We start from the raw sequence: 22422 nt of genomic DNA on the forward strand, positions 1-22422 counted from the left end.
CCTAAACTCCTTGATTTGGTTGTCATTCATACTTTTTTTTTTTTTTTTTTACTTCTAAGTATTAGCGACTTGCACCTTTCGCACTTTGAAGGGGACCTATTATGCTAATTTTCGGCCCTTTGTATTGAGTTGTGGACTCCTATAGAGCATCTACACACGATAACCTGCACAGAAAGCTTTCTAGATCTTCTAAAATCTGCACCTTTTCCAAAAATGGTCTGTCATAGCAATGGCATTTTACTGAGAATATTTATTCATATTTATTGCAATTTATTGTGTTATGGCATGCATTGCAGCAGTGGCCACAAAACCATTTTTCTTGTATCATTCTTGCTCTACTTATTGCTACTTTCTGATATTTCAACATTCCATCTGTCAACGTGATTCAGAATTGCTGCATTTGAGGGAAAAAAACGCAGAGCAAAGGCACAAGAAATGTTGCAGTGTTCACCTGCCGAGGTTGTATTCCGCAGAGGCACCTGCAACCTACCATTTCACAGGCATGGACCCCCAAAGATCCTCAATATCACGCTTTGGTGGGTTCTCCGACAGTGACAGCAAGCAATAAAACATCATTCCGTCTCCTTCACGGGATTAATAAAGTGTGTCCATCCTAGCTATCTTTATCAAAATGCTGCTGTGGGAGAACAAAAGGGTCAGGCTGCTGCAGTGGTTCTGCAGAGTCTCCACTGTTTCCCTTATGCTAATGACAGTAAAGATGGAAGCAGGTTTTTGAAAGCCACTTGTGTAGGTTGCATGTGACAGTCACCGGTAAGTGCCGGTATTATGTAAACAAATGAGCTACAAAAACACAGATTCAATGACTGTTGTGTGAAAGTGCCTGATCATCTGCTGTGGCAAGCCGTGTTTCCCCACTTCAAGTCCTGAGCAATTATGGATAGCAATCACTTGATGGTGTCAACAGTTGACACAGGGTCATCTGCTGCATCAGAAAGCTTTAGATCCTGCCCTGAGGTGGAGGAGCTTGGAGGAGAAGAGTTCAGAGATGATGGTGTTGAATGCAGAGTAGAGCAAAAGGATCTTTACATAATTCCATGCACTGTCAAGGTGTGCCAGAAGTGTAACCCCACGTTGAATGCATCATCCACTATCCCGGTCCATCTGTCGGAAAACCGCAGGGGATCCAACAGGGGCCCTGTGATGTCCTTCAGGTGGTCCAACAGTAAGGGGCATTTAAATGACTTCATGACCACAAATATCAGAGTGTCAGGCCTGTATTCAAACCCACTTTATGCAGCCCGGTCTGTGCAGCTTTGCTTTGTTAGTTCACTTCTTCACTGTTTTCACAACAGGATTTGCAAGTTTGTGACTCTATGCTGGTATTAGTTGGATTAAGCAGTGATCAGACAAACCTAACTCTGCAAAGCTGCTATAAAGTACTCCAATAATTGGTTTGAATTCTCTTTTTTATGTTTCTGTCCTGTATAATAACATTTACATGTATTTACAACGAGAACATGTGACCGGAACTCTCCAAAAGCAATCATCGTTTAGGAAGGAATGTTTTTGTGGTGCACCGTCAGGGTTCGTAATATCCAATCAGAGAGCAGAAAACAAAAAAAAATCAGCCAATCAGCGGGATGACATGAAGTGACGCCAATACATTCAAAGCTGTTCCATTAGCTACCTGGATCACCGATCCCTGGCGCCTTGTTTGAAAGTAGAACGTCGTCGTTTGGGGGTATTTCGTCAACAAAAAAGGCTGTAAGCTACCGTTAGCTAAATTTATGCCATATCTCCGAGGGTTAACGCGTTTAGAGTGACGAAGGTACTTTTACACGAAAGTTCTGGAAACCACACGTTCATCCGTTGGTCGTTTAGCTAGCAAGGTAAGGTGAAATCAAAGTAAACTTCACATGCTTGGTAAATACAAGCACAGTGTGTTTTAAAGTAAACGTAATTCTATATATATATGGTTTTATTTCATTTGAACATGCATAAGATTACAATTGAGTGCATCACGAAATATACGATTATATATGTGACACATTGAAGTTATATATAATTTCCATCAAGTGCTCCTGAGTTTATGCTCTCATGTCGTAGATAATTCTAATAGTGGTAGCATAGTGGCAACTCCAAAACCCCACTTTTATTTATTTTTTTACATCACTTTGGTTTGCGACAGGTCGATGGCGTTGTTTTTGTCCTCGCCGAGTATGTCCCCTTTGGAAGAAGAGGAGGAAATGGCCGTGTTTGAGTCCACGGCAGCGGAGCATGGGGGCCTTGGAAGACCGCGCCTGCCTGAGATTTCGGTCATTTCGCCCGGTTTGGACCCCCGGCCGTCCACCATGGCGCAGGTTAGAGTTGTTTTGAGATGCCAGTGTAAACGTTTGGTATTAAATCGCAAATTAAACAAAGAAAATAAATTTTCTGCATCTGTACCGTACTTTTGGACTGGATAACGAACTAACTGGAAACATGAAATGCTGTTGTTCCTCAAGCCAGAGACGACTGACGATATAAACCAACAGCGCCGTTGATGGTTAGAGCCAGTACTGCAGTGTTTGTTTTTTTACTTATTGAAAATATTTTTAGCCACTCAATTTGTCTGCATTTGGGTTTTTACAGTCATACAAATTCATAAATCACACGCTTCTTTCAGCTCCTGATGAATTTGTGTTATAGGAAATCGCTGTGAAACCAGCACTGGTGAGGATGGGCAGTGGCGGTGCCAAAGGCGACCCGGAAAGAGTGCAGGTCTTTCTGCGCATTCGACCCCTCACAGAGTTGGAGAGAGAAAGGGGAGAAGAACAGGTCTGATTTCCGACCTAAATACATGTTGTCCGTGTGTCTTCTGTGTCTCTAATAATGTGCTGCTCCTCGTAGGGTTGTGTTGATGTCCAAGACGATGAGACTCTGCTGCTCAAAGCGCCCAAGTGCTCCCAAAACATGAAAATGGCAGAGAGGGGTATCTCTCAGAGTATGCACAAGTTCACTTTCTCCAAGGTAGGGGGAATCGGAGTCAAACAATCGAGGCATTTTTAAGAGACAGAGATTGTCATACTTCCACTTGTTTTTGTTCCCTGTGGGAATCAGATTCTGGGACCAGAGACAACACAGCAACACTTTTATGAGTGCACAATGAAGGACATGGTGAAAAATGTGCTTCTAGGAGAGAACCGACTCCTCTACACCTACGGCATCACCAATTCTGGAAAGACTTATACTATTCAAGGTAAGATATTGATGTTCAGTGTTTCTCTGTGAACAGTTGCTGCTGTAGCTTTTGAGTTAATTTTAAAATGATGTTTGTGTTTTCTGTAGGGACTGGTCGCAAGGCGGGCCTCCTGCCCCGAGCTTTAGTATCTCTCTTCAGGAAAGTCCAAGGACGTCTCTATGATGCCATGGACCTGAAGCCCGTCTTATACCGGGATGTGAGGCACTTGGAGCCCTCTGAGATCAAGGAGGAAGAAATGCGCCGATGCTCTCTGCTCAAAGAGGTTCAAGAATCAAATCTGGAGTGAAAATGGCATGTAAAAATTTCAAATGAATGTAAAATATATCGATTTTGTGTCTTGCAGGATGAGAATTCTCGTCGAGGCGGCACCACAACATGGGACAGCGGCATCGGCGGTCTCTCCACCACAAGCAACATTGCTACCCAGCTGGAAGGTGAGGAAGATTAAAGAAGAAGGTTCCTGAAAGCAGCATGCCTACGCTATCCAACGTCGCCATTCATATAAAACAACTTGTCCGACTCTGCAGACTGCGACAGTGTTTGCCTGGAGCCTGACAGCCTGTCGCAGAGCGGTGAGAGCGACCTGGAGGAAGGACTGCAGTTCTCCATCTGGGTGTCTTTCTACGAGATCTACAACGAGTTCCTGTACGACCTGCTGGACGGCGCTCCTTCCAAGCAGCCGAGGAAGAGGCCCACACTGAGGCTGAGCGATGATAAGAACGGCAATCCCTATGTGAAGGGTAACCACCGCAGACTTAAAATTAACAGTCGTTCCTGTCTATATCACGCTTTTTCACAAATTTATAATTGATTGCTGGTTTGTGGTTGACGATGGTCAATAATGACACAAACATTGACACATTACCTGAACATTGCATGAATGTCAGCCATGGCTTGTTTGATATGATAGGAAGAGAAAAAGTTCTCCCTTCCTGTGTGGAAGTGGTAAGTGTCGGGCTTCTTAAGTTTAGAATAAATAAATTCAATGCTAACTGGTTACTTCGCCAGCTAATGGCCACCTCAACCATGACTACATGGTTATTTCATGTCTACAGGGCTCTCATCATGTTAAAAACAGTATTTAGAAAGTCATAAACAAGTTTTTTGATGCTCTAAGTCTGCAAAATGTTCAGTTTATTAACATTGGATCCCATTTTGTGGAAATTAATTTCATGTGGTCGGGTCTGGAACCAATTAACTGCTAATAAAGGAGACTGTAGCATACACATTTGATTAATTTTGTAAACAGAAGAGACTGAGCATTTTTGTCTGTGTAAAGGCCCTACTTTATGTATCCTGCTAATGTTGCATATTATAATATAAAGAAATATGTGCTTTGGTTGTGTTGTCAGACCTCACATGGATCCAGGTCCGCGGTGCAGAGGAAGCCTGGAAGATTATGAGGGTTGGACGTTGCAACCAAAGTTTTGCCAGCACCCACCTCAACCAAAACTCCAGCCGCAGGTAGGGGGCCTTTCTTTTTGTCTTTTTCTTTTGGATGGAACCAGTTTGATTGAACAGTTTTTTTTGTTGTTGACTTCTCAGCCACAGCATTTTCTCCATCCGTGTCCTGCACATCCGCCCAGATGCACATTCCGGCCGCAGCATGGACATCAGCGAGTAAGTGTCCACAATTGTAATGTTTTGTTGCTTTCGTTCAGTTCTTTACCGTGTTGTCTCTTTTGTAGACTGACCGTGTGTGACCTAGCCGGGTCGGAACGCTGCAAACAGCAGCGCAACGGCGATAGGATGAAGGAAGCCAACAACATCAACGCCTCCCTGTTGACGCTGGGCCGCTGTATCGCTGCTTTGAGGAACAACCAGACCAACAAGTCAGTTCTTTTTAATTTGTCTTAAAAAAAAATCTAAAACTGTCTGATATTGAGCTACAAAGTTTAAACATCCACAGGTCACGCCCCCCTCAAGTGGTGCCCTTCAGGGACAGCAAGCTGACCCGAGTGCTTCAGGGGTTCTTCTGTGGGCGAGGAACCTCCAGCATGGTGGTCAACATCAACACATGTGCCTCGGTCTATGACGAGACTCTCCAAGCACTCAAGTTCTCAGCTATTGCTTCCCAAGTAAGACAACAACCGGCGCTGCACGTCAAAGCATGGATGAGGAAAGAATTGTCCTTATTTCCTTCCAGCTGGTCCATGGTCCCTCCACTAAGACCAGAGTGGCCTACATCCTGTCTCTTCTGCGTGAGCCAGCCAACGGGAACGACAGCAGTGTGGTGGAGGAAGAGTCTGATGAGAGCGATGTGGAAGATGGAGATATCACCATGTTGAACACAGAGGTACAGCATCACACTAGCGTGTTACCTCAAAGATAGCCATTTACTCCTTCTGAACTTCTAACTGATCCTTTCTGCCTTATGAAGTCTTTGCTGCAGGCCATCGACCTCCTAAAGAGACAGTTGCAACGGCAGCAGGAGGAACAGGAGCTGATTGAGGCCAAAGTGAGGGAGGAGGCGGTCTCTGAAATGATGGAGCACGTCCTGAGAATGGAAGAGGATTTCAGGTGTGTGGAGGACATATAGTAAACCAGGGGTCTCAAACTCAATTTACTTGGGGGCCACTGGAGCTAGGGTCTGGGCGAGGCTGGGCCGCATCAGCCCCCCCCCCCCCCCCCCCCCCCCCCAAAAAAAACGCACGAAATAAGATGAAAAATAAACAAATCAAGAATACAGACAATCAATCAGTAATAAATAAATATAATAATAAAACACCAAATAATAAAAACTTATAGTTGGTGGGTAGACAAATGATTTTTTTCAGATTAAAATTAACAAAGCATTATGAGAGCCCAAAACACGACTATAGTCACATTTATACTCTTTTTATTTACTGCAGGGTCTTGAGACACATGCTAACTCGCAAACTAGAGAGCTAGCGACCTAAACGGTAGCCTCCAAGTTATTTCCTTTTAAACTTAAAAAGCCAAAAACTTACCACTTCCACACGGATAGGGAGGATAACTATTAAGTTATTTAACCTTTAACATGAACATTAATCAAATGTAATAATTTTTTTCTGGGTACATGATACCATACAGCATCCATATCAAACTTGCGCGGGCCACACTAACATTAAACTTTCATATCAAGGCAGGGGCCTCAAACTAGTGTCCTGCGGGCCACATTTGACCCACGGGCCGTGTGTTTGAGACCCCTGTAGTAAACCCTCTGATCTTTTTAACCTGCAAATTTCCCCACTGATGGACGAATAAAGGTATATCTTATCTTAACCTGAGATGCTTTGTGGTTCCGTAGCGAGACCTTGGACAGAGAGAGAGCTATGATCGAAGCACGCTGCGAGGACAAGATAGAAATCCTGCAGAAACATTTGAAAAAATTCTACACGCAGGAGCTACAGGTGAGAAATGTTCATCGGATATTTGGGGATTAAATGTAAACGGGCCAATATGGCGTGTCGTAGGAGCGTGACCAGGAGATCGAGGAACTGAGCGCCGCCTTGAAGAAGCAGAGAAACAACGAAGAGGATTCCGGCTCTCCACCCCAGCAGCAGGCCCCCGAGGGGCCTCGGCGCTCCAAGCGCCGCACCGCCCAGACGGACCTCAGTCGACTGCGCGAGGAACTGGACCAGTGTCGCGCTGAGCTACTAAGCAAGACGCAAGGTATGGTATGAATCGTTGTCATTGGTGGGGTGAGGGGTTACGGTCCCCGAACCACAACGAACTGTGCGAAAAAAACGGCAATACAATGTTCAGAAGTAGGGCAGCAACTATCGTATTTGAAGCTTGTGTGCTACATGCTTACAAAACATGCAGTTACAAAGCATCTTCTGCTGGAAAATGTTGAGTGAATTCACTTGCGAGATGGCGCCCTCTGCTGGATTCATAGCCGCAGCACTCTCTTGTTTTCCCCTGCAGATAGTGCCATGATATCACTTTTTATCACATACTACAGTATTAATTGGCCCTGTACCCTAGAAACCACCCATGAATGATACGGGAAAAGGCCGAAATGATACTGTGTCAAAGCCCAGGGCAGTGATACTGATAAAATATAACCAAGTTTAACCATGTCCAGTATCAGCCCCCGTAGCTGTCCACTCAGAGCGCGCTGCTCTGGTATCGTGCCCATGAAACAACCAATCAGAGAACTGTGCATGAGCCCAGGTCATGAAGTGGGCTCCTGGGCTTAACTTTCTAAACTCTGCGCATGTGACAGGACATGTCAATGTAACTATAAATATTCCTAGTGCTTTTCCAGTCACCAAAAAACCCAAACTTGATTAATGGAACTTTAATTGTCAGACATTGATAAGATAAGACTGTTGATAAAATATTATTGTTGAAATATTTTTGCAATTATTGTGTTTACACTGTTTACATATAATACATGTAATAAACTGAACATTTTCTGGAAACAAAATGGTCTTTTGATTAAATAGTATGTGATAATAAGCTCATGATTAAATAGTATGTGATAATAAGATCATCACATGGTTTGTCTGGTGATAACCTATAAGTATTTAATTTACCAGGTCAACATAATCTAACAATTCACTGTTTGTTTTTCCTCACTACAGAGTTGTCCAAGCTGAAGATGCAGCTGGAGGAGCCAGGCTCGGCGGGCACCGCTGCAGCTAACCGCAAACTCGAAGAGGGTCAAAGAGTAAGGGGATGGGACATCCACCATCCACCCCTTTTACCTCATCATCGCGACTGACTCAATGTCTGTCCGAATCTAAACAGAACTTACGTCAGTTGCGCGTGGATCTGCAGAGGCTGGGTTCGGACCTGCAGTCTGGTGAGCGTGCCTGCTGCCGCAACACAGGAGGCGAGAGACTGCGTCAGGCTTTGTCCGCCGCGGACGAAACACTAATGAAACAGGTACCGTGGATGTCGCTGTGACTCTTTGTGTAAAAATGGTGTAGCCTAGCTGAAATACCACAGGTAGGGAGTACTATTTGACTTATCCCAGCATGCCATGCAAGACATATTCTGTCCTCAGTTAAACAGTTTAAAGTTGGACATAAAGTTATTAGGCATAATTGTGATTAGAAATGCATTTTTCCCATTAATGGATGTGTCAATATCTTTTTTTTTTTCTCTCCCTCTCATTTCCACTAACATTTACACGCACAATCAGCTTTAAGACTAATGCATATGTCTTTAATCTAACTCCTGAAGTTGGGTGGTGCCATAGCATGTGGAGGGTTTGCCGTCTTTTAACTTCCCCCGGGTGACCCCGCCTTCACTCCACTCTCCAACGGCAGCGTCTAACCCTATCGACTCACTTCCTCTGTAGGACCAGATCCTGGTGGAGCTACAGAACGGCCTGACGCTCGTCAAGGCCGACTTGAGGCGCAAAGCGGAGACGCCAGTGCAGGTACAGCTTCAGCTTCCTCGCGTGGGTTTCGCTACACCCGGGACCTGCAAGAAGCGGGGCTGTGGCGCCGCTGCCAGCGACTCTGAGAACAAGCCTCCACAAAAGAAGCCTTTTTGCCAGTCTCTGTTTCCCACACGCACACCAACGCGTAAATACAACATGCGTAACAACGCAGATGTAAACCTAACTCCTTACTCGAGGATCCTGAGGTCACGACAGCAGTCTCCAAGCCCCGTCCTTACCCCTCGTATCCTTAGGGGGAAGTACTGAACACTTGTGTGGGTCTTTATTCAATATTTGGAATGATGGTTTTATGCCAAATACAGTTCTGATTTTATGTTTGTGTCCAGCTACCATTGGTTTTATTCTTTTTTGGGTTTTATTCAGCGCACAGAATTGTATTTTGAAAGTTATCCTGCATGTTTTTTGTTCACTGTTTGTTTTTATATGTTGTGTGTCACACCTTATGTTACCCTGACCAAAATACATTGCACATTGTACAAATGCAGATCGTAAAGCAAGTCTGTATGCAACATAAAGTACAGTAAATCTTTTCAATCGTCTGTTTTGTTTCTTTTTTTGTGTGTGTGCAAAACAGGCCATCACATTGAATGATGTTCCATTAACCTTGCATGTTACTCTTCTGCCTTCCTGCATTTCAGAATATAAATGATTATACAAGATTTATGTAACAACTAAGTTTGGTTATATCCCTTAGAATGCTTTAAAAATGAATATGCAAATCACACACTTACATTACAACCAGGGAAATTATCCATCCATTGTTAATTAATATTAAGGGCTGCAGTACTATACGGTTAAACGTTAAAACCGAATTTAGCCCCATCTAGCGGCCAGGTTGGGTACTTGCCGCTTTACTCTCGCGGTTTCTCGGCGCTTGGCAACCACGCCACTCGTAGCCGTTCTCAGACCAATCAGAACACGTCATGCGCAAGCACTGACCAATCACAATCGAGAGATTTTTCTCCACACAAATTTAAAAGCGTGGTAGTTTCTGTTTTAACGCCAGAGACAAAACACCAGAGGAGAGGACGCGGAAAGTGGATTTATGTTTTATTTATGAACATAATTTATAGCATCAACTCTGTAAATAAGTTGTGAGTGTGAAATTTAGTAGTTAGCAGCGGTTTGTGTTGCTAATATCAAGATGCCGTCTCGAATTAGCGATTACGAGGTGCTGTACACCATTGGTTCTGGTTCCTATGGAAAATGCCAGAAAATAAGACGAAAATCCGATGGGAAAGTGAGTAACTATTGGTTCCATTAACGCAAAAAGTCACTGCTCATAAAATATTGGCTAGTGTTGCTATATCTAGCTTGCTAAACACACGAGTGAGACAATTTCCGGGTTCATTCAACGTATCATACAATGCAGTCTAGTATTTGTTGTGTTTTTGTTATGTTCGTGTATTTACACATAATAGTAGGTTAAACAATACCGAAAGCTAAAATATACACACATTAGTAGGTAAACAATGCTGAAAACTAAAGTAAAGATAATGGAGGTCTAAAATGTTATGATAGCGTCACGTGATCGAGGAAGTCAGCATGTGCATTTTGAAAAGTATAAACAATTCAACCAGTAGACTTTATATATTTTTTCATGTACATTGTGCTTCAATTGTGTCATATATCTTAACCAAATATCTGTTATTGTGTAAAAAAAAAAGGTGCTGGTGTGGAAGGAGCTGGACTATGGCACAATGGCTGAGAGTGAGAAGCAGATGTTGGTGTCAGAGGTCAACCTCCTTAGGGAGCTGAAGCATCCCAACATTGTAAGATACTACGATCGCATCATCGACCGCACCAACACCACCCTGTACATCGTCATGGAGTACTGCCAGGGCGGAGACCTGGCCAGCCTTGTCGCCCGGTGCATCAAGGAAAGGTGACCAGCATATACTTTCTGTAGGTTAGCTACAAATTCACATCTGCATTGTCATCCTTTAGCATTATTTTGGTCAGTATATCAATATGTATGATTAAATTAATCAATTGTGCATTTTTTTAATTAATTTAGGAAATGTAGTCAAATGTATGTTTACCAAACTTCAGAGAGTACCAGGCATTACTTCCATTATTGAAGAGGCCTTTAATTTGTACAAATCTATTTTTGTAATAACAATAACAACCAGCAGAGACTATGTTAATTAATGAAATACAAGCGTGAATTTAAATAAAACATTGTAATGACAAATATTTCCACGGCGGTCTAGTGGTTAGCACGCAGACCTCACAGCTAGGAGACCAGGGTTCAATTCCACCCTCGGCCATCTCTGTGTGGAGTTTGCATGTTCTCCCAGTGCATGCATGGGTTTTCTCCGGGTACTCCGGTTTCCTCCCACATTCCAAAAACATGCTAGGTTAATTGGCGACTCCAAATTGTCCATAGGTATGAATGTGAGTGTGAATGGTTGTTTGTCAATATGTGCCCTGTGATTGGCTGGCCACCAGTCCAGGGTGTACCCCGCCTCTTGCCTGAAGACAGCTGGGATAGGCTCCAGCACGCCCACGACCCTCGTGAGGAAAAAGCGGTAGAAAATGAATGAATGAAAATATTACATACATATTGTATACAACTCATCAGTATATGACACAGTCTTATTAGATATATTTTATATTTAATTATATTTTATTCAAGGCGTGGTATCTATTTGAGTGGAGGTTGTTATTTCAGCAAATACAGTATTAGGCAAAAAAAATAATATGCAAGTATCCCAGCATTGCAAAGAAATGCTGTGATGTAGCTAAAAAAAACCCTTTTTGCTGTTGTTGTTGGCTCAGACGTTATTTGGAGGAGACGTTCATCTTACGTGTCATGGCCCAGCTGATGTTGGCATTGAAGGAGTGCCACAGGCGCAGTGACGGCAGACCCACCGTCCTCCACCGGGACCTGAAACCGGCCAACATCTTCCTGGACGTTAAGCAGAACGTGAAATTGGGCGACTTTGGCCTGGCCCGGATCCTCAACCACGACACCAGCTTTGCGAAGACGTTCGTCGGGACGCCGTACTATATGTCTCCTGTCGGTTTTCTTGTGCGTTTGGCGACAACTTGTGAGTGGTGGCTGTCTCTTTATTCTGTGTTTGTCTTCCAGGAACAAATGAACCAGATGTCGTACAATGAAAAGTCGGACATCTGGTCTCTGGGGTGTTTGCTGTATGAGCTGTGTGCACTATCGTAAGTTCTTCTGACCTACTTGAGCAGTTAGTATAATACATAATATATGTATATACCGTATTTTCTGGACTATAAGTCGCTCCGGAGTACAAGTCCCACAAGTCCAAAAATTAGGTAGAAAAAAACATACATAAGTCACACTAGAGTATAAGTTGTACAAGGCCAAAAATGCATAATTAGGTAGAAAAAAACATACATAAGTCGCACTAGAGTATAAGTTGTACAAGGCCAAAAATGCATAATTAGGTAGAAAAAAACATACATAAGTCGCACTAGAGTTTAAGTTGTACAAGGCCAAAAATGCATAATTAGGTAGAAAAAAACATACATAAGTCGCACTAGAGTGCAAGTTGTACAAGGCCAAAAATGCATAATTAGGTAGAAAAAAACATACATAAGTCGCACTAGAGTATAAGTTGTACAAGGCCAAAAATGCATAATTAGGTAGAAAAAAACATACATAAGTCACACTAGAGTATAAGTTGTACAAGGCCAAAAATGCATAATTAGGTAGAAAAAAACATACATAAGTCGCACTAGAGTATAAGTTGTACAAGGCCAAAAATGCATAATTAGGTAGAAAAAAACATACATAAGTCGCACTAGAGTTTAAGTTGTACAAGGCCAAAAATGCATAATTAGGTAGAAAAAAACATACATAAGTCGCACTAGAGTGCAAGTTGTACAAGGCCAAAAATGCATAATTAGGTAGAAAAAAACATACATAAGTCGCACTAGAGTGTAAGTTGTACAAGGCCAAAAATGCATAATTAGGTAGAAAAAAACATACATAAGTCGCAATAGAGTGTAAGTTGTACAAGGCCAAAAATGCATAATTAGGTAGAAAAAAACATACATAAGTCGCACTACAGTATAAGTTGTACAAGGCCAAAAATGCATAATTAGGTAGAAAAAAACATACATAAGTCGCACTAGAGTATAAGTTGTACAAGGCCAAAAATGCATAATTAGGTAGAAAAAAACATACATAAGTCACACTAGAGTTTAAGTTGTACAAGGCCAAAAATGCATAATTAGGTAGAAAAAAACATACATAAGTCGCACTAGAGTTTAAGTTGTACAAGGCCAAAAATGCATTAGGTAGAAAAAAACATACATAAGTCGCACTAGAGTGTAAGTTGTACAAGGCCAAAAATGCATAATTAGGTAGAAAAAAACATACATAAGTCGCACTAGAGTTTAAGTTGTACAAGGCCAAAAATGCATAATTAGGTAGAAAAAAACATACATAAGTCGCACTAGAGTATAAGTTGTACAAGGCCAAAAATGCATAATTAGGTAGAAAAAAACATACATAAGTCGCACTAGAGTATAAGTTGTACAAGGCCAAAAATGCATAATTGGGTAGAAAAAAACATACATAAGTCGCACTGGAGTATAAGTCGCACAAGGCCAAAAATTTATAATTAGGAAGAAAAAAACATACATAAGTCACACTAGAGTATAAGTTGTACAATGGCAAAAATGCATAATTAGGTAGAAAAAAACATACATAAGTCACTCTAGAGTATAAGTTGTACAAGGCCAAAAATGCATAATTAGGTAGAAAAAAACATACATAAGTCGCACTGGAGTATAAGTCGCACAAGGCCAAAAATGTATAATTAGGAAGAAAAAAAACATACATAAGTCACACTGGAGTATAAGTCGCATTTTTTGCGGTAATTTATTTTACAAACTACTTGACCGAAAAACAGACATTACGTCGTCTTGGAAGGCAAGTTCTAAAAATAAAATAGAGAACAGGCTGAATAGGTGTAAGATATGCTAACGCAATGCTTATTCAGCTACACGAAAAATAAACATAAACAGAAAAGCTGTCCAGCGTTTATGTAACATAAAAATTTTTTTCATTTATAAGTCACTCTGGAGTATAAGTCGCAGGAACAGCCAACCTATGAAAAAAAGTGCGGTATATCACAGTACTGTATGTGATACTCTGCAGACCACCCTTTACCGCCTGTAACCAAAAAGAGCTTACAGTGAAGATCCGAGAAGGGAAGTTCTCCAGAATCCCATTTCGATACTCGGAAGAATTAAACACCCTGCTCAAGAGAATGCTCAACTTGAAGGTTTGAAATAGCAGTTTTTCCCATGAACCTAGTTTAAAATGGAAGAACTCATGGTGCATTGTTGTTGTAAACTCCAGGACTATCTGAGGCCATCTGTGGAGTCCATCCTCCAGAGCAGCCTGCTGAAGGAAGCCGTCGGTGAAGAACAGAGGAAGCATCAGCAGCACCAGCGGAGAAAGTCAGCAGACTCTGACTGTCCTCCTGGAAAGCCTGCAGAAGCGCCGTCACCTTCTGCCAACACAGCAGTGGAGCTCAAGCTCAGAGAGCAGGCACTCAAGGAGCGAGAAAAGGCGCTGAAAGAACGCGAGGAGATGCTGGAGAGTGAGTGTGAACCCATCGTACAGTTTTGTTTCAGCCAGGCATTATTATCCAATCAAATCAATAGTTTGCATGTTGGCCCACCCGTGACCCCAAAAAGGACAGGCGGTGTAGAAAATGGTGCTGTGATTGAAATATCCAAGATTGCACTCGTTTCTACTTCCTGTTCTATGGCTATCATCACACTTTTCCTCAAACACATACTCACATAGTCAAAAAGTTATTTTTCCAGTTATTGCAATACAAGCCGTTCAAGTCCAATGAATAGCTTGATGACGACTTCACTTGTAGTTCAGAAAGTAATGTGTTGCTCCAAAAAAGGCAATTTGAGATGATTCACTTTCAGCTTTTGTTTGTTTTCAGGAAGAGAACGTGAGATGTGTGTCCGTGAACGACTGGCAGATGAGAAACTATTGAGGTATTTTCTTGTTGAAGAGAAACTGCACTGATTTTTTTTTCAGGTTTGCACACAAAGGCTGACTAGAAGGCAACTGAACTATCTTAAAACAGGGGTGGTCAAACTGCGGGCCGCCAAGCCTCTTTTTAAACCTTGACTATGGAAACTGCTGTCTGCAACATGACTTGCAGTGCTTGAGTCGCCAATTAGTAACCTACCAACCTGCAAATAAATATCTATGCATAATACCAAAGACATAAAAATGCCGCAAGGCATGCTGGGTAGCTTGATTGCAAAATATGTTGAGGAGGTAGTCAGAGAAGTAAATAAGGAGTTAACATATTCTTGATATCTGATGTTTCATTGGTCATACTTCATATTGCGGACGAGTGGTTAGCGTGCAGGCCTCACAGCTAGGACACCTGAGTTCAATTCCACTCTCGGCCATCTCTGTGTGGAGTTTGCATGTTCTCCCAGTGCATGCGTGGGTTTTCTCCGGGTACTCCGGTTTCCTCCCACATTCCAAAAACATGCTAGGTTAATTGGCGACTCCAAATTGTCCATAGGTATGAATGTGAGTGTGAATGGTTGTTTGTCTATATGTGCCCTGTGATTGGCTGGCCACCAGTCCAGGGTGTACCCCGCCTCTCGCCCGAAGACAGCTGGGCTGACCCTCGTGAGGATAAGCGGTAGAAATGAATGAATGAGTTCATATTGCTGCTGGACTACCCAGCATGCATTGTGGGTATTTGTTGTTGTTTATCACCCATGTAGTAGTAGTTGATTTACATGTGATATGTTAACTTGCTGTGGATGCCTTTCTTTTGTTGCACCGTGAGCAAGTATGTTGTTCTGTTTGGCCCCTCAGCCAAAGTTTGCCCACCCCTGATGTAAAGTATGGAAAAAAAGAACATGTTTCTTTGATTTTAATGTGATGTGTATGACTCACAATGTTTTGTTTCAGGGCAGAGAGTTTACTGAGACATTTCCATCTCCAACACAAGCGGGAGCAGACCCCCCGTTATGGCAAAGACATAGGTATACACATTACATGAAGGTCTCTGGACACATTGCACTTGTTTGCCAATGTGAATTTTACATTTAACTTATTTTTTAATTATATCAATAAAGATTTTATCAAAATCCTTAATATTAAACACAATGAGTTTGGTGGGTCTTGTTTTTTTTATATTAAATATTATTTGACTTGTAGGTGTGGGGGAGATTTGCTCACCTGGAAAGAAGGTCCACTTTGCTGGGGCTGGCAAGGAGAACCATCACCCTAATCGCTCTGTGAGTGTGATGCCACAGGAGGACATTATCAGTCGACATGCTGAAATCCTAAACGAAGTGGAAAGAGCCTGTCAGCTTCTTGGCTTCCGCATCTGACAGCTGTGTTGTCACACCATGAAAATATTAGCAAAGTGTATAAATTAAGTTTTGTGTGTGTTTTTTTAATTTATTACATATCTATTATTTATAAAGTTTTTAAGAGTATTGCCCATGATAATATGTAGATTGGTGTCATGAATGTATTGAATCGAGAGATTCATCTATTGTTGAATTCAACAAGTACCGACATCAGCCGCAAGGGGGCAATAATTGACCACAATTGCATTAAATAGCTATATTGGCCACAAGGGAATATTGTACAACAATTGAGCATCTTGAACAAGCTATTGACAATTATTTTGGCTTTACATTTTTTTAAACTGCTGTACCTTACAAAAATAAGATTTTAATCTGTTTAATTAATGACATATAAGACGTTTGTGGACGATGTGTTTGAAAGTGATTAAATCAGCGATTTCTCAACATCACCACTTCGACATGGGGTGACGTCATGCATTTGTGAGCTGTCGCGGTTCCTTTTTGCATTTTTTGTACTCTTGATACTTGTCACATCCCTTGGTGATGATGATGTTGAATAAAAACAAAAATGGCCGTATGCGTGACGAAATAAGGATTACACGAAGAGTCAAGCAAAGTGTTGACGTTTGTTCTACCCAATGTATACTTGTGGCAGCGTTTGCAGGTAATGTTAATGATAGTTATTTTTTTCCCAAACATGGCCGCCGCAGGAATAATAATGTATGTACATCTGAACTGGATATTAAGGTCCGATATTACTTTTATGGAGCGTGCTTAGCAACCCCCGTTGCCTAGCTACTTTGACCCGCCCACTCAGTTGAGCGGCGACATCTCACCAATTATCTGCGACCTTTTGTTCTCTCGTCCAATAGAAATCAGAGCGGGGCGTGTACTTCCCCATCAGGGTTCCGTGTGGAAAGTTTACCGGCTCGGGTGCAAAGTTTCAGCCGTCTGCAAAGTGGAGCTGAGCGAACAACGGACCGTGTGTTTGCCGAGCACTGCGAGCTTTTAACGGATGGTTTTAAGTGTCATATTTTCGTTGTCTTCCGCGCGGTTACTGGGGAAGAGTCGTGTACAAAGACTCGCGTTTTGTCTCAGGGAGCCATTGCTCGGCGTTAGCTTGTGGAGTTGAGTCTAGCTAGCTAGCTAGCTAAGTGCTAGCTAGTCTTTCTCCCTTATAACGTCAATATTTGAACGGAGACAAAATGGCTTGTGAGCCCAATCGCGCCCGACTGCTATGCATGCTCTCGTTGACTTTTTCCTTCTTCGTTGTGGAGGTGGTGGTCAGCCGGATGACCTCATCCCTCTCGATGCTGTCGGACTCTTTTCATATGTTGTCGGACGTCATGGCGCTAGTTGTGGCTCTGGTGGCGGTCAGATTCGCCGAGAAGACACAAGCCACCAATAAGAACACCTTCGGCTGGATCCGGGCTGAGGTAATGGGGGCTCTGGTCAACGCCGTCTTCCTCACCGCTCTGTGCTTCACCATCGTCCTGGAGGCGGTGGAGCGCTTCACCAACGCCCACGAGATAGAGAAACCGCAGGTGCTCGCCGGCGTGGGATTCGCTGGGCTGCTGATCAACCTGCTTGGACTTTGCTTGTTCCACGGACACGCCGGTGGGGGGCACGGGCACTCGCACGGGAATAAGAAGGGTAAAGCTGGGAAGTCTGATCGAGCTGGTAATGGGACTTCTGGAGAGACCAACAATTTGGTGGGCAACCACAGCAGCTCGGGGGATGCCTCTCAGACAACCGGTGAGTACACATTTCAATGGAGTCGAAAAAACAGCTTGACAAAAATAAAGATAAATGAATTGATTCAGTTAACAAGTAACAAGTGTAATAAACCTGGTCTAGACCGGAAATGCATGTCAATAAATTAGAATAACCCTGACAAGTTTAATTCACTTGTTAAAGTCTATAGGATTTAAAGCTTTTACCCCATAAAATGTGAAAAATGGTTAATAAGTTGAATAATGTAAAATACTGGTTCCCCGTCTCATCAGTAAATGAACTACAAAAACCTCCTGAGCCATAATTTGTTAGACGGACCTCCTGAAATCAAGTAAATTTTACATGATATTTCTATTTATTCAAATGCACATGTATTCTAAGAGGCCTGACACATATTTGATAAGGTTTTATGTAAAACCTGTGTGCAAAAGTTAGCTTTGCCTGGAACTGGACCTTAAACATGAAAGTTGGTCATGTATGATGGCTAAAAAGGTTGACACTGACTCAACAGCGCCTCTGCTGGTCACAACCTATTACTGCTTTTTTGTCAACTGCAATTCAGGTTGTTTGTTTTCAGTTGTTACTCTGGTAAAACCGGATTTCATCATTTCATTTTCTACCCCTTATCCTCACGAGGGTCGTGGGGGTGCTGGAGCTTATCCCAGCTGTTTTCAGGCGAGAGGTGGAGTACACTCTGGACTGGTCGCCAGCCAATCACAGGGCACATATAGACAAACAACCATTCACACTCACATTCATACTTATGGACAATTTTGAGTCGCCAATTAACTTAGCATGTTTTTGGAATGTGGGAGGAAACCGGAGTACCTGGAGAAAACCCACGCGTCGTGCACGCGAGAACATACAAACTTCACACAGAAATGGCCGAGGGGGGAATTGAACTTCGGTCTTCTAGCTGGGAGGCCTGTGCGCTAACCACTTCCGTACAGCCCAAAACTGGATTTATTTTAAATACCAAAATACTTTACTCCTTATATAATTTTTTTTACTGTAAGATACCAATCACAGTTTGGGCCACACTTTCTCCACAGTCAGCAGTCCACGTTGCATAACAGTACAATCAGAGTCAGTGCTTTCTTGTCCATTTGCAACCAAATGTCTAATTATGCTTGAGGGTGTCACTCTGGCTTAAACGGGCCCTGAAGGGTTAAAGCCATTCCCAGCGTTCTTTCTTAACACTCACACTGCAAGGCCTTGACATTTCCAATAAATGGAGACTGGCTTTGCACCCTCCCCTCCGTGTCCTGCTGGCTGTTACAGAACCATACATCAGCGTAATTGTGGAGTCCCAGCCACACCATTATCCAGCTGATGAACGATCCAGCATTGAGGCAAGCGGCTTCTTGCTAGGTCGCTGGGCCCTCACACACCCACATCAATGATTACATTAGGCCTAATATACAATTCAGGGTGAGGTTGACGGGAGTTTATTTAATAATCCACAGAGTCTGACACCTCAATTGTTTAATAATTGCACTTTGAACAAAAAATGGAGGACACGATATGCAGTAATCTCTTTCCTCAGTGTTTGAGATGCCTTAAAAACATATTGTTTATTTTGAAGATTGGGGCTAACATATTTTAGACAAACATTATGTCATTATATCAACACTATGTGTTTTATTGTTATGAAATAGGCCTTCTCTTTGTAATGGAACTTAATGTAATATTCCATCTGTATTAATTTTTCAAAAGCCGTCTCTGTAGTCATCCATGAAAGCAATCTTTGCGTTTTAGGCGAAACAAGATATTCCCACACATCAGACCAACATTTTGCTATCTGTTTGTGTTTGCTTATTGATTTGGTCTGTCTAGGGTCCAACCGATTGCTCGGTTAATGGAAACAACCAATATTCAAATTAATCGACTATTAAAATAATCGTTATCTGCAGCCCTATGTCTAATACAACATATTCAGAATTTTTGCCATCTTTTTTTGTAGTACAACACTATGCATGAAAGTCTATGTTGTCATGGTCTAATAAAGTGTGTTTATTGTCAGATCTCAGCTGTAGAGACAACACAGGGGTGCAGATCAATGGCGGCACCTTGTACGAGGAGCTGGACCACGACCACAGCTCGTCCTCGCAGCTCAACATGCGCGGTGTCTTCCTCCACGTTCTGGGCGACGCCCTGGGGTCTGTCATTGTCGTGATCAACGCCTTGATTTTCATCTTTGTGTGGCAGCCCTGCGAGAAAGGCGATATATGTGTCAACCCGTGCCTCCATAGCCATGTCTCCAACCACCACAGCAACCAGACCCATGAGGACGACATAATCCCCAAGGTAGCGGGCCCTTGCTGGGTGCTCTACCTGGACCCCACGCTCTGCCTCATCATGGTGTGCATCCTCTTGTACACCACGTACCCGCTGCTCAAGGAGTCGGCGCTCATCCTGCTGCAGACTGTCCCAAAGCAGATCAACATCCACCGCCTCAACGAGCGCCTCCTCTGCCTGGACGGCGTGCTGGCCATCCACGAGCTGCACATCTGGCAGCTGGCTGGCAGCCGCATCATCGCCACGGCGCACATCAAGTGCCACGACCCCACGTCCTACATGGAGGTGGCCAAACGCATCAAGGACTTCTTCCACAACGAGGGCATCCACGCCACCACCATCCAACCCGAGTTCGTCACCTTCAACTCTGAGTCGCAGGACTCCCTGTGCGAGCTCTCCTGCCGGACTCAGTGTGCCCCCAAGCTGTGCTGCGGCTCTGCCGACAAGCAGAACACCGCATCCGAGAATAAGCCCACCAACGACGTCAGGGTGACCATCTCCTCGGCTCTGGAGCCTGCTGAGCCCCCGGAACTATCCGCCGCCTCTCCTCTAGTGCAGGCTCAAGTGAGCGTGACCCAAGAGGTTGAGTCGTCTCTGTGAGATAACGCTGGAATAACTGTTGTTTGCACGTTGTCAATACTGGAAAAATGGCGCCAGCATAAGCACCAAGCAAACATTGCACCCCACTTCATCATGTCACTGCAGTCTTTATGTATTTTCTTCTTCTATCCATTATCTGTAGTGGTATGCTGTCCCATGCTGATGCTGTGCCAAAGCTTTTCACATCAGCACCTGATGGACCACATCCTTGCATCTCATCACACGTCACACACGCTTATCTCAGCCTGTGGACCTTTTTATGGGTTTTCTCACCTACCCCCACAGAATGTATTGTAATGATTTAAGTATTTAAGTTATTAGAAAATTCTTCAGACATTGCTTCTATTTCCTCAACGGCCAACCATCTATGCTGTTTTTACCTAGCCTCGACCTGCCTCGTTTCTTCAAGCTGGATAAGCACCTCTCTTAACTTAGCCTGCCCTGTGCCGTATTGCAGGTTCATTCGCCGTTTTATGCATCGTATCGAGCCCTCTGGGCATGGCTGAGAAGTTAAAAAGAAACGTGAATGTGAGCAGCACCGTGCTGCGTCCCAACATGGCAGAACCAAGCTGACAAAAACCACTATTATCATATACTCGCTGAGTGCACTGAAGTCCTTTTACAGTGGCCTTGAAACTGCCTACAAATCTCCCCCCATCGTCATCACCATGTTTGTCACGTAACAAGGTGCAATTCCCAATTCCACTCCTGATTGAATATGTATGCAATGTAAACGATATGTGCTGGGAAATGTATTTTTGATGTGTTCCTTCATTTTATAATGTCTCTTCTATTCTCGTTTGGGCACATTTACTGTGTTATGTAAGAAAAAAATAACTTTATTATTTTAGATATGATGTTCATCTGATGTTCTTTTTGGATAATATGTATGCTGTCCAATGTGTCATTGTGTGACAAAAATATATGGCTGTTTTGGTACAGTTGATGAACCCAAATGTTGTCTCTTGTTCTTTGTGTACTTAATTAAAAAAATAAATGTTAAATGTTCAATCCAAATATCAATCACTTGCCAGTAGCTTCTGACAGTAAGTACACCCACATTTCAGCAGGTGGTTGTATTTCTAAGTATGCCTTTTAAAGCCTAACACAGAAACTTAGTGTATTAAAGTATATTAGTGTGTGAATGTATGAACGAGAGGCATTAACTGACACATGCAATATGGCGGCGACGTTGACGTATAGCGGGCAGTGGACAAATCCACTCGATGCGGCGTCTGCGTTCTATGGTTTCAGTTTGACACAGGCTATGCCAGTCGATGCCAACGTGTTTGATCGCACCCTTGTCAAACCTATTGGTGTTCGACTTCTCTGACATCTTTGCACTCACGCTTTGCCTAGCTGTCCACAGCTAACTAGCTTTCTGGCTAGCTAGTGAGAAACACTCACCTAACTTCACGTCTACTCTTTTTTTTTTTGGGAACTTTTTTTTTTTTTTTTACCACAGTGACATTTTGTTTTTAAACAAGAAACGCGTTTAGTTTGTCTTCTACAGGGACTTGGATATTACGTCCATCAGGTATGTACAAACTTTTTCAAGTGTCCAAAGTCGTCATTATACAATGTTTCGTCCTCTAAACACTATTTGTGTGTTGTTTAATGAACATTACCTACTGTCTAATGGCGGCCCTGGCCAGTAGCACACATCATTAATAAATTGAAATATGTACAGTTAATCCATGTTTCGGTTGGCCAATCAGTATTGGAATAGAATAGTAAGTAAAAAAAAAAAACTGAATACTTCAGTATAATGCATATTTAATTGTAATATTTATTTGTGGCAAGAATGTCATCATTATTAAAAAATACATGTGTACAAATAAGGCCTCCCAGA

At 42.8% G+C, this 22422-nt stretch overlaps 3 protein-coding genes across 3 annotated transcripts; all 3 read left to right on the forward strand.

Moving 5' to 3' along the window:
• The first annotated feature begins 1597 nt into the window (after positions 1 to 1597).
• kif20a (kinesin family member 20A) lies at positions 1598 to 9121 on the forward strand. Its single transcript, XM_058056936.2, has 19 exons — positions 1598 to 1850; positions 2150 to 2321; positions 2650 to 2778; positions 2851 to 2970; positions 3061 to 3199; positions 3289 to 3464; positions 3546 to 3636; positions 3730 to 3942; positions 4555 to 4666; positions 4748 to 4822; positions 4891 to 5034; positions 5112 to 5280; positions 5349 to 5498; positions 5583 to 5722; positions 6474 to 6576; positions 6640 to 6838; positions 7756 to 7841; positions 7922 to 8059; positions 8478 to 9121. Exons 2-19 carry the CDS (start codon positions 2154 to 2156, stop codon positions 8826 to 8828), a joined length of 2703 nt encoding a protein of 900 aa, XP_057912919.2. The 5' UTR covers positions 1598 to 1850; positions 2150 to 2153; the 3' UTR covers positions 8829 to 9121.
• A 556-nt stretch (positions 9122 to 9677) lies between these two features.
• On the forward strand, positions 9678 to 16495 carry nek2 (NIMA-related kinase 2). Its single transcript, XM_058057060.2, has 9 exons — positions 9678 to 9822; positions 10250 to 10467; positions 11364 to 11604; positions 11677 to 11759; positions 13726 to 13852; positions 13930 to 14173; positions 14534 to 14588; positions 15532 to 15605; positions 15781 to 16495. Exons 1-9 carry the CDS (start codon positions 9727 to 9729, stop codon positions 15954 to 15956), a joined length of 1314 nt encoding a protein of 437 aa, XP_057913043.2. The 5' UTR covers positions 9678 to 9726; the 3' UTR covers positions 15957 to 16495.
• A 171-nt stretch (positions 16496 to 16666) lies between these two features.
• On the forward strand, positions 16667 to 21526 carry slc30a1a (solute carrier family 30 member 1a). The gene is made up of 2 exons (XM_058056625.2): positions 16667 to 17693; positions 19696 to 21526. Exons 1-2 carry the CDS (start codon positions 17144 to 17146, stop codon positions 20568 to 20570), a joined length of 1425 nt encoding a protein of 474 aa, XP_057912608.2. The 5' UTR covers positions 16667 to 17143; the 3' UTR covers positions 20571 to 21526.
• The last annotated feature ends 896 nt before the right edge of the window (positions 21527 to 22422 follow it).

Source organism: Doryrhamphus excisus, linkage group LG19 (assembly GCF_037039965.1).
Source record: "Doryrhamphus excisus strain RoL-2023G ecotype Guam linkage group LG19, RoL_Dexc_Guam_v1.1, whole genome shotgun sequence".
Lineage (NCBI taxonomy): Eukaryota > Metazoa > Chordata > Actinopteri > Syngnathiformes > Syngnathidae > Doryrhamphus > Doryrhamphus excisus.